The 12,622-nt window shown below is 43.3% G+C and overlaps 1 protein-coding gene across 1 annotated transcript; it reads left to right on the forward strand.

Moving 5' to 3' along the window:
- Nucleotides 1–382: 382 nt before the first annotated feature.
- IL9 (interleukin 9) lies at nt 383–9,331 on the forward strand. Its single transcript, XM_082455523.1, has 3 exons — nt 383–3,658; nt 5,128–5,259; nt 6,462–9,331. The coding sequence occupies exons 1-3, from the start codon at nt 3,506–3,508 to the stop codon at nt 6,570–6,572; spliced, it is 396 nt and encodes a 131-aa protein (XP_082311649.1). The 5' UTR covers nt 383–3,505; the 3' UTR covers nt 6,573–9,331.
- Nucleotides 9,332–12,622: the final 3,291 nt, after the last annotated feature.

Genomic DNA, 12,622 nt, shown 5'->3' on the forward strand with positions numbered 1-12,622 from the left:
TGATGCTTGGAAAGGCTAGGTAACCTGCCCAAGGAGCACCAATGTCCACTGATCACCGTTCCCCAGCACCAGCTCTTAGGCGTTAGGTAGGAGGGTGGGTGACCCAAGGCTAGCTGGTCAGGCCAGGATTTGGCCCAGGAAGAAAAGGATGTTAGTTCACCCGCTTTTCTTCTGACTTCAACATGCAAAACTGTTCCCAGTAAACCAGGGCCTGCTTTAGATACCACTGATGGTGGGTCATGGCTACACGAAGAGAAGATTTTTTGCTCGTGGGACCATCAAGCTCATTCCACAGACAGCTGCAGCAAATGATGGGCCTCCAGCACTTCAGAGAATCAGGCAGCCGAAGATTCCAGGGCCCCCACTCCCTTCTCCTCTGTATGGAGGGCTGACCTGAATAACAGAAGGACAATGGGAGAAGAGACACGTGAGCCACCAGCTCCTAGCTGTGCCCTTCCCAGGAGTGGGAGATAACAGATGGTATCTTCTGAAAATGAGGAATGCGGTATGTGAACTACCCTTTTTGGTAAAGGGTCAGATAGTCAATATTTTAGACATCACAGGCTATATATGGTCTCTGTAACACATTCTTCTTTGTTTTTATCTGTTAATTATTTTTTAATAACACTTCAAAAGGATTAAAAACCATTCTTAGCTTTCAGGGCTTACACTGAATCTGGCCAAGTAGGTTACAGTTTGTTGAGTCCTAAGCTAGACTACATTGCCCTGTCAAATTTCAAACTGAGGCTACTTAGTCTGCATTACACGCTGCATAAACATTTCTTTTAATCTTTACAAGAATTCTCTGAGATAGGCCTTATATAACAACCCTATCCCCATTTTCCACACTCATCGGTGTTTTATGGTCAGGAGATGGAAGCTTGGAGAGGTCAAGACATCCACCCAAGGCCATGTGTCTAACAAACGACAGAAGCAAGATCTGAACCCAGGCAGTCTGTTCTCAGGCTTCCTGGTCTTAATCACAACACTATACTATCCCCCACCATTAACTAGAGATATGGCTTTGGACACATCCATTCGTCTTTCTGGGTACAGCCCCCGTCTGTGCAGTAAGAGGGGTCTTCCTCAGTGTGAGGGGCACACCTGATGCTGTGTGGAATGATTTCCATGGTCCATACACACAGCATTAAATAATGTTGATTCACACAGTGAGATGACTGCCCTTTCAAGTCTCTTTTAAATCTTCCAATGATGTCAGGGAAAAAGGTTCAATCTGACCCTCACATATCTTTTAACATCTCTCCAGCACATGGTAGTTTCCATTTCTATAACAGCTTTCCATTTTTACTGAGTTTCAAGGCTCAGGGTCTTCAGTAGGCAGTGATATCTAGCTAGAATTTAGTATCACTCTTCTATTCTTATTGTTACTTTCTGGTGTTGCTTTCATGGTTTTATTTTTATTGTTTTTTATGATTATTTTCTATTTATGTAAAGTGTTAGTGCTGCTATTGCTGCAATTCTCTTTTCCATTCCTTCATGGTTATAAGATTGCTCCTGAAGCTCCTGCCATCACATCCATGCCCAAACTGGAATAAGGGGTAAGGGCAGGTTTCAGCTACTTTTATCTCCTACTACCAAGAAAGCAAAAGAATTATACAGACATTGCATTGATCAGAACATGTCACATGGTCGCCTATAGCAGCAAGAGAGGCTGAAAAAGTGAATGTTTGGCTGGGCACATTGCCACCATGAACTAATCAGGGTTCTACCATCAAGGAAAGGGCATAGATACTGGACTCGGTAATAAAAGTGTTTGCCATAGGCTGGGAAGCCTTTGAACCTTCTTCTTAGTGCCTGCAGAGGACAGTCCTGGAAGTTAGAGATGCGGGAGCATTTGGGGAATTAAGCAGAAAGCCACTTTCTTTTTACCTTGTTTGCCACCAAGATAGTGTGGCCACATAGAGCCGCCAAACACCAATGAACCATCGTCGCTCGTAAGGAACAACGTGCAACGAGAAAAGCAATAATGTCACACGCTCTTACAGTAGTAAGAGTAGTGGTGAGAAATCGTATGGGTTTGTCCCCATTGGCCACTACGGCACAAAGTGCCAAGCAAAGTGCCTTTTCAGTCTCTATTATGTAGAAGAAATATTTTCTTAAGTGCACACACCTCCAAATATGTACCCTAGAAACTAGGTCTGAAATCTTATAAAATCTCAGTTTATGTGCACATTTCTTACTATTTCAAAAACTTTTCACATTCATGATTTGACCCAACAAGGATTTAGTGATGGCCCACTGTTCCCCAGGCACCTTCCCAAGTGCTAAGGATACAGGGGTGAAGTAGACCCACAAGAGATATATATCCTGATGGAAGAGGCAGACAAAAAACACACAGAGAAGCAGGAAAGCCAGAATATTAAGGACTGAACCTGGGAGTCAGACTTCTGGGTTTGAATACAAATTTTGTTGCTTTCTGGCTGTGTGGCTTTGGGCAAATTGTTTGCCTCTCTGTGCCTCAGTTTCCACAGCTATAAAATAAAATAATGAGGATAATTATACAACTTCCTTCATAGGGCTACAGTAAGACTGCTTCTTGGCTCATAGGGATTAGAACAGCTTCTCCAAAGAACCAAGAAGCTAAGGTGCAGACAGCGTTTTAAAAGGTAAAAAAATGGGGATGACAAATTAGTACAGACCTCATTTGATGACTGTACACATTACATGGTTTAATTCCCATAAAGTGCTTAGAATTGTGACTGGTATGTAATGAGTACTCAATAAATGTTAACTATTATCTTATTTTGAGCATGGCGTTTTTACTGGATGTTGCACAGTGCTATGTAAGTTCCCTAAAGACACTAAGGAATCCTCCAGGCCAGTTTTAACGGGCACTGCTGCTGCATTCTTGTGCTTAAGTTGAAGACTTCCTCCTTCAGTCACTTGTTCCAGGAAGCATTTGTGTGAGGTAGGGAATCTGGCCCCAAGCATGGAAGACAAGTTTAAGATTTGGGAGTAAAGTATAGTAAGATTGAGGTAGCAATGACGAGACAGAGCTTGCAAAATCCCTGATGACAGAACCGCTCTCCTGCACTATTTCTCATCCTCCCTGCCCTCCTTCGTCAGAATACCAGTGACTGGCTATTATATCAGCATTTCCAATAAAGTAAAAAGGGGAAAATACAGACCTGGGCTTTCATGGAAAGTATTTTCACTCTCACAACCAGAATCTCTGCCTTAAAAAAAATTATTGTTTTAAGATCTTTAACCTTTCCTGCAGCATCTTGATACCCAACTTTTTGAAAAGTGTCTTTTCTGAGGAATGGTATTTCGTGGGACAATGTAACATAGTCTTTGCCAAGTGACTCAGTTTGAGATATATACACACGCAAATATTGTTTCAATGTCAAGTGGCCCAAATTTACAGAGAAAAAGTGGGCATTGGTATCAGTTTGATGTCAGGGTTTTCCCATGTTTGCAGGGCAGCTTTAAATACAACTTGATTTGAAGGCATTTGAAGGCCAAGCTCCAGCCCCTTGTCAAGATGCTCCTGGCTGTGGTCCTTGCCTCTGCCCTGCTCCTCTGCTCCGCGGCCAGCCAGAGGTGTTTGACCTTGACAGGGATCAAGGATGTCGAGTACCTCATCAACAACCTGCAGGTAATCTGCAGAGGGGGGAACCAGTGGGAAAGGCAATTATTGAAAATTTAAGTGAAATATAAGAGGATGAAAAATGCACCACTCACCATGGGTTCTTGTTTCTCCACTTAACTTTTTTAGAAACATCCACCTTCAAACTGCAACTGCAGCACCAATGTGAGTAAATGCTCTTCTAAGATCTTTCCAAACTAATTTTAGTTTTCACATCTGGAATCTTCACTGTGAAATTTCTCTTTCGCAGGTGACTGATTGTTTGTGTCTGCCCATTCCTTCTGTAAGTATAGTAAAAGAAAATAATCTTGATCATGTTTTTTTAAAGCCTTTAAGTCAAAATTAATTGTTCTATTTGATATCTGAAATAAGAAACTGTTCCTTAGTTATAATTGTTACAGATTAGTAACAATTTTAAAAACCTTTCAAAATCTTGAAATTCTATGCTATTGATATATACATTTCTTTGCATTTAGTCTCCTTGAGAAGTCTGAACACTTTTCGATATTTAAAAAAGAATCTTGAATGTGTTTTTAGATTAGTGGCCATGTGCCCAATTAAATCAAACTGGGACTGAGAATATAACAAATGATATAGTTCGTATCACACTGTTTTCTAATCCATTTGCTGGTATCTCTAGGGTTGCAAAACAATGTAAATAAAATGACGTCCTTTTGTCCTTCCTCTGGCCTAAACTCTCTGCATACTTTGCCTTCTCCCTCCCTCCCTCCCTATCCTTCTGTTTAGCTGATTTAGAGTGGCTATTGCAAGGTTTGAAGCCTGCCTTCCAGGAGGATAGGGTGTCTGAGATTGTGGGTGGAGGGAAAGTGAAAAGGGTTTCCAGGGAGTCATTCCCCACTTTGGCAGAGAGGAAGCGTGGCAGGAATTTCCTGGTTAAGGTGAGGAAGCAGCACCTACCCAAGGTGCTGTTGTGCTTGACTCTCTCACAAGCCAGGCCTGGGAGAACCTGAGCTTTTCACCACAGCTGAGGTCAGGTGTCACACCCTACCATGGTCCATCTATTAGATGACAAGAGCATATTATGACTTCTGAGGAGGAACCACACATTTATGGCCCAGCCCATTCCCTTAGTTTTTAATCCATGGTTTTAGCTACTGCTGAAACAATGGCAGTATTCAACAGGCATATCCCATCAGGCTGGTGTGAAAAGGCTTTTCCTTTCTCTGTACTTTCAAACTCACTATGACAAACTTGGAACAAGGGAGCATCCTTTGAAAAGTAGACTCAGCACTGGTTGTTTCCTGGGGTCCACAGGCCTCATGTTCCCTGGGGTGCAACATACTGGAAATCTTCAGGGAGTGTCACTGTGGGAAAAGGGCCTTACCTTGAAATATTGAAGATCATTTCCTAGCCTGGCAAGGGACCTGTCTAAAACACAATGCAAGTTTAGATTACATTGGTTAAATTAAAATAGCCTCTAAAAGCATTCTCTTTGTGATTCCTACTCAAAGCTGTCCTCTGAGTGTTTCTTTTCCTAAATCCTTGTTATTTACCAGGACAACTGCACCACAGCATGCTTACAAGAGGGTCTGTCGCAGATGACCAACACCACAGTGAAAACAAGTTTCCCGCTGATTTTCAATCGGGTGAAGAAAACCGTTGAAGCCCTCCAGAACAACAAGTGTGGAGTGAGTGTGTTTTTATCTGTGATGTGCTCTGGTTAGTTATTTTTGTGTGAATGTCAATGCCAACTCCATCTGAATGAGAAAGGGTGATAAGGTTGGAACTGGTAGTTCAAGGTTGATTAGGGACATATAAGAAATTTAATCAGAGCAAGAGAATTAAAGTGAGATCTGCCCGGATGGTTCATTGTTCCCTCTCACTTTAAAAAACACTCACCCTTATGTTGGCTTTTACTTCTCTCCACCTCTTGAATAATGAAAGAATCTAGGCTGATTGTAATTAGAAGCTAAAATCTAGAGAATCAGGACTGTAACCCACACAGTTCTAAATTATCTTAGAGATTCAGTTTGCCGAGTGGATATTCTGGCCTGTAAGTTAAAGTTTTCTTTCCATTGGCCAAGGAGGTGTTTAAAGGAAGACACATCCACATCCAGGTGGAAGTTTGTCATCTGCCCTAAATGTCCATCAGTGAGTCCTCTTCTTGAGCATACACCCTGGTCGCTGGAGGAAAGGGGAGGGAGTGAACTTTTTTCATTACCGTCACCATGTGAGGGCCCCTCCTCACTAAGCTACTGAACTGCGGGGGTTTCTGCCATCAACAGCATGCAGTTCTAAATGCTTAATATATACTGTTTCATTGAATACCTACCTTAATGACAATTGTCAGATTTACCACCCTCACATTGTAGAGGAGGAAACTGAGGCTCAGTGAGGTTAACTGATTTGCCCAAGGCTGCATATTTAATAAGTGGCAGCACTGAGATTTGAACTCTGGTCTCTGGGACCCCTAAATCCCACTCTTAGTCATTGTGCTATAAAATGACCTTGGAAGGACAGCCAGAAAGAACAATAACAAAATTTTAAGCCTCAAAGCATCCCAAGAAAGTTTCCTCTAATGAGGAGATTTAGAGATTTAGGGCCACTTGATATGTGTGTGTGTGTGTGTGTGTGTGTGTGTGTGTGTGTGTGTGGCAAGCAGACCCCTGAAATCCTACTTCAAAGTCAACCACCTATGCCGCCTGCACAAAATGTTAGCGACTCCCCATCCATTTGCTCCATGCCTCAAGCCCCCCACTGCCAGCACACCCCCATCCCCACTGACCATCCCCCCCGTCCACTCACCAGGCTCTGGGCAGGGTGGTTCCTGGGGCTGCTGGGTTGCATACTGTTTTAGTCACTCTGCCTTTGTCAACTTTTATCCCAACAGTCTTTCTCCTGTGAAAAGCCATGCAACCAAACCACAGCAGGCAATATGATGACATTTCTGAAGACTCTCCTGGAAAGTTTCCAGAAAGAAAGGATGAGAGGCAGAGTGTGAAGCTGAAATGTTATTTATTCTATTTATTGAATTTAGAAAGCCTCCTCTTTAAGTGGTTGCAACTAAAAAATCAAATAAGCCATGCTAAGTCAAAATCAGTTTTAATAGTTTGTTTAAAATTTTATGTCTTTATTTTGGAATAAACAGATCTTGGAAAAAAACTGTCTGGTCTCTAGGTGCTTATTTGTTCCTTGATGCTCAGAACAAAGAAAGCTACAAGTCTGTCAATGGGCTGATGGGTCAAATACTCCTGTGATAACAGTAAGACTCGTTATCCTCAGCACAGACTTGAAGCCTCGTGAACTGGGGCTGTTAGGAACAGGGCCGCACAGCAGGAAGTGAGCGGCAGGCGAGCAAAGCTTCATCTGCCGCTCGCCATCGCTCCCCATCGCTCCCATTACTGCCTGAACCATCCCCCAGCCCCCCACACACACTCCCGTCCGTGGGGAAATCGTCTACCACGAAACTTGTCCCTGGTGCCAAAAAGGCTGGAGGCCGCTGGTTTAGAGGAATCTACTAAGGGCAGTATTTTTCTAGGTACTGGTAAAATTAAAATTGCTTCTCCCTATGGGGCTAGACCATCCTTTGGTACTTTTTTTTTTTTTTTTTTTAAAGATAGTAGTCATCTTTTTTCTTTTTTTTTTAAATTAATTAATTAATTAATTTATTTTTGACTGTGTTGGGTCTTCCTTTCTGTGCGAGAGCTTTCTCTAGTTGTGGCGAGCGGGGGCCACTCTTCATCGCGGTGCGCGGGCCTCTCACTATCGCGGCCTCTCTTGTTGCGGAGCACAGGCTCCAGACGCGCAGGCTCAGCAGTTGTGGCTCACTGGCTCAGTTGCTCCGCGGCATGTGGGATCTTCCCAGACCAGGGCTCAAACCCGTGTCCCCTGCATTGGCAGGCAGATTCTCAACCACTGCACCCCCAGGGAAGCCCTCCTTTGGTACTTTTGATGTCAATAGTACATAAAGTTCAGAGCACCCAGAGCCAGGATTCCTCAAAGGGATTTGCTCAAAGGCATTTCTGTCGGTTACAATGTCAAGAAATATCCATGTGACCTGCACAGCAAACAGGCCTTGGCCAGAGGTGAGGTTCTCTGATGATATGGGCAGTGTGGTCCCTGTAGCTTTGCAGCTCCATTAGTGACGGGGGTGGCATGAAATTCGCCCTCCACCTGCAGCCATGCCCCTCCCGCATAGGGGAAGTGGAGGAGTTTTAGCAAAGGGGGCCCAGGTCAGGGGAGTGTTTTATTATTTGGTGCAGAAATGGTGGGTCCATGGGTACATCCAATCATAATTATTTTAGTCTTAGTTTTGACAGAAAGAGCCAAGTTTCTCGGTGATTAACTGACGGTGACATGTCTATCAAAGGGCAACAAGCTGGATCTCTTAAGTCCAGAGGCTTTCTGCTCACTGGTTTGAACTTTGTCTTCCCTCAGTGCTGAAGGCCATCAGGCATGTTGCAGGGGACACAGACCTCCATACAGACAGACAACAGTCATAGTCTGTTGACCCATCGGCTTCCCGAGAAAAGGGAAAACATCACGTGGCAGGGAGGTGGGAGTGGGGTATAGGTTCTGTCGAGGAGGTTTCCTCTGGACCTCTCATAGCACGAGAATTCGTGCTCCAGCTATTACTGTTTTTATGAGTATCTCCCAGCATCTCCTATATTATTTCCTCCCCGAGACTCAGAGTCTGACCCCTAAGTGTCCTCAGTGCCCTCCCTCTTGGCACCCAGCTCCCAGCACCGGAGGCCTGCCCTGCAGCGTGGGTCGAATGCAGGGTCCGGCCGTAGCTGCTGTGCTGGCTCCCCAGCTGGCCTGTGGATTCCCATGGACAAAGCGCTGAGAAAATGGTCTATCAAATAACACATTTACTGTTATTTATTAATATTAATCATGTAATTATTAAGCCCTTACTCTATATGTACTAAGCATGCATTATCTCATTTCATCTCCTAATAAACCGTAGGAGGTAGGTATTATTATTTCTGTTTTACAGATGAGGAAATTAAGGCTCAGAAACGTTAAGTGACCTTCCCAAGGTCCCACAGGTGGTAAGAGTTAGAGTAGGGATCCAGCCCCAGCTATCTCTGGTTCCAAACTCTTTGCTCTCTCCGTTCTGCTCTTTTCTTACTCTGTGTATATTGTGTCTGTGTTGTGTTCCCTCTGACTACAGCCTGACGGTAAAAAAGATTCATAATAATATGGGTCCACATTCCATTTTCCAAAAACCTGGGGTCCAGAGAGCTTTCAGAATTCAAACTGTTTAGCTGTTTAGAAAGAGAATACTCAATTCACACTTCACACATTACATAACATCCATAGCAGGGCCTGGGGCAGGATCCTGTAATTAAACACATTAATAGTCTGCAAAAAACAGAGGAGCAATCGCGTGAGGTAGTCAGCTTTGGCAACCAAATGAGTCTCAACAAATCTTGGGCTTTCAGAGCTGCTTGGATTTCAACATTATGATAAGGGATTTGTGGGCATTTCTTTAGCTCTGGCCCCACTTGCAGAAAGGGGGGCCCTCTCTTTGCACTGGGCACCTCCAGGAGGGCCGGAGACCTCTGTGACTCCCTGGACAGCCCGCTGTGGCATCCGGGTCATGGCAGCAGGGCCTTCTCCTCTCCTCTCCTCTCTCTCGTCTCTTCCATCTGGGTTTTCTGAATGACTGGCCCCAGATGCAGAGCTGTGCCGCATTATACAACATGGTTTAGAGCCTGCAGCCTTGGAAGCCGCCCCCTCAGCAATGCTCACCCCACACGGGCATCACAACAAGGACAGACGCTGGTGGTTGGTGATGGTTTCAGAACACAACCTGGGGATGCAATCAGCTGCTGGAGAAGATGGGCAGAGAGATAAGCTGCAACCCACTGTCACAGCTTAGTCACCAGCAGAGCTTGGCGGTTTCCCTTGGCTTTTCTGCAAAGGTGGCATTACCCACTGGATGCACCCCTGCAGCCAGTTCAAAGCAGGATTCTCAGGGCCTGCCTGTGATGAGGTGCCCCGTCATTGCTCTCCTTCCTGTGCCAGAGGAGCTGAGATTTATCTAGAAGTCACCTTGGAGAAAGGAGAAAAAGAAGGACTAACATTTATTGTTTGCTGTGTACCAGGCACTCAGTTAATGATGTTTTGTTCAATATCTAGTTGGAGCTTTACAACAAGCCCATGAGGTCGGTGTAGAATTATTGTCTGCAATTATGCCTAGTGCACAGATGAGGAAAACGAGGCCCAGAAAGTTTACATGGTTACATTTCTTGCCAGGGGCACACTGCTCACAAGTGGAAAAGCCAAGATTCCAGCTCAGGTAACTGACTCAAGAGCTACATTCTTAAATCTGACCCACAGGAGGGTGTCGGCTCTCAACACAATCAGTCTCAACAACCTGGCTGCCTTGTCCAGGTAGCCAGGCCCCCAGCAGAGTTGTGCCCAGGAGATTCCAGATCAGGGCACAATGTCACTGGCCAAAGCCAAGCCCAGATGCTTCTGGCCTGAAAGCTGACCAGTCCACATCCATCTGTCTGTCTCTCCCTCTCTGCCCATCCATCCCATTTGAGGCAGGAAGATACTGTGCAGTCTCAGCCCTGCAATTCCTTTCCTACCCTGCTCCCCTCCTCATTCATCCCAGACCAACACCTTTCTTCCTCTGCAAAGGGAGCGCTCAGCAGAAATGCAAAGACCATTCACCCATTGAAAGTATACAACTCAGTGGATTTGAGTATATTCACAGGGCTGTGCAACCATCACCACAATCTGATTTCAGAACATTTTCATCACCCGCAAAAGAAACCCTGTACACATTAGCAGACATTCCCTATCCTCCCTTCCCCCAGCCTAATCAACTAATAATCTACTTTCTGTCTCTACTGTATAAATTTGTCTCTTCTGGATTTTTCCTATAACTGGAATATGACGTGTTCTTCTGGGACTGGCATCTTTGACTTACCATGATGCTTTCAAGGTTCATTATGTTGTAGCATGTATCAGTACTTCATTTCTTTTTATTTTTTAATTTTTATTTTATTATTATTATTATTATTTTGGCCACGCCATGCAGCATGTGGGATCTTAGTTCCCCCACCAGGGATCGAACCCACATCCCATGCAGTGGAAGTACAGAGTCTTAACCACTGACCACCAGGGAAGTTCTACTTCATTTCTTCTTATAGCCAAATAATATTCCTTTGCATGGATATACTGCATTTTATTTACCCATTCATCAGTTGATAGACATTTGTGTTGATTCCACTCTTTGGCTATTATGAATAATGCTGCTATGAACATTCATATAAAGGTTTTTTGTGTGAACATGTTTTCATTTCTCTCGGGTATATACCTATGAGTGGAATTGCTAGGTCATAAGGTAATGCTGTTTAAATTTTGAGGAACTGCCAAACTGTTTTCCAAAGTGGCTGCACCATTTTACATTTCTACCCAGCAATGTATAAGGGTTCCAATTTCTCCACTTCTTTGTCATCATTTGTTATTATCTGTCCTTTTGATTATAGCCGTCCTAGTGGGTATAAGGTGGTATCTCGCGGTAGCTTTGATTTGCTTTTCCCTTACAACTAGTGATGCATCTTTTCATGTGCTCATTGGCCACTTGTATAGAAATATCTCTTCAAATCCTTTGCCCATTTTTTTTTTAATTTTTGAATTTTATTTTATTTATTTTTTTATACAGCAGGTTCTTATTAGCATCAATTTTATACACATCAGTGTATACATGTCAATCCCAATCTGCCAATTCATCACACCACCACCACTACCACCACCCCTTTCCCCACTTGGTGTCCGTACGTTTGTTCTCTACATCTGTGTCTCATTTTCTGCCCTGCAAACCGGTTCATCTGTACCATTTTTCTAGGTTCCACATATATGCGTTAATATACGATATTTGTTTTTCTCTTTCTGACTTACTTCACTCTGTATGACAGTCTCTAGATCCATCCACGTCTCAACAAATGACCCAATTTCGTTCCTTTTTATGGCTGAGTAATATTCCATTGTATATATGTACCACATCTTCATTATCCATTCGTCTGTCGATGGGCATTTAGGTTGCTTCCTTGACCTGGCTATTGTAAATAGTGTTGCAATGAACATTGGGGTGCATGTGTCTTTTTGAATTATGGTTTTCTCTGGGTATATGCCCAGTAGGATTGATGGATCATATGGTAATTCTATTTTTAGTTTTGTAAGGAACCTCCATACTGTTCTCCGTAGTGGCTGTACCAATTTACATTCCCACCAACAGTGCAAGAAGGTTCCCTTTTCTCCACACCCTCTCCAGCATTTGTTGTTTGTAGATTTTCTGATGATGCCCATTCTAACAGGAGTGAGGTGATACCTCATTGTAGTTTTGATTTGCATTTCTCTAATAATTAGTGATGTTGAGCAGCTTTTCATGTGTTTCTTGGCCATCTGTATATCTTCTTTGGAGAAATGTCTATTTAGGTCTTCTGCCCATTTTTGGATTGGGTTGTTTGTTTTTTTAATATTGAGCTGCATGAGCTGTTTATATATTTTGGAGATTAATCCTTTGTCCCTTGATTCGTTTGCAAATATTTTCTCCCATTCTGAGGGTTGTCTTTTCGTCTTCTTTATGGTTTCCTTTGCTGTGCAAAGCTTTGAAGTTCCATTAGGTCACATTTGTTTATTTTTGTTTTTATTTCCATTACTCTAGGAGGTGGATCAAAAAAGATCTTGCTGTGATTTATGTCAAAGAGTGTTCTTCCTATGTTTTCCTCTAAGAGTTTTATAGTGTCCAGTCTTACGTTTAGGTCTCTAGTCCATTTTGAGTTTATTTTTGTGTATGGTGTTAGGGAGTGTTCTAATTTCATTCTTTCACATGTAGCTGTCCAGTTTTCCCAGCACCACTTATTGGAGAGACTGTCTTTTCTCCATTGTATATCCTTGCCTCCTTTGTCATAGATTAGTTGACCATAGGTGCGTGGGTTTATTTCTGGGCTTTCTATCTTGTTCCATTGATCTATGTTTCTGTTTTTGTGCCAGTACCATATTGTCTTGATTACTGTAGCTTTACAGTAT

Source organism: Balaenoptera physalus, assembly GCF_965194825.1.
Source record: "Balaenoptera physalus genome assembly, chromosome: 3".
Classification (NCBI taxonomy): Eukaryota; Metazoa; Chordata; class Mammalia; order Artiodactyla; family Balaenopteridae; genus Balaenoptera; species Balaenoptera physalus.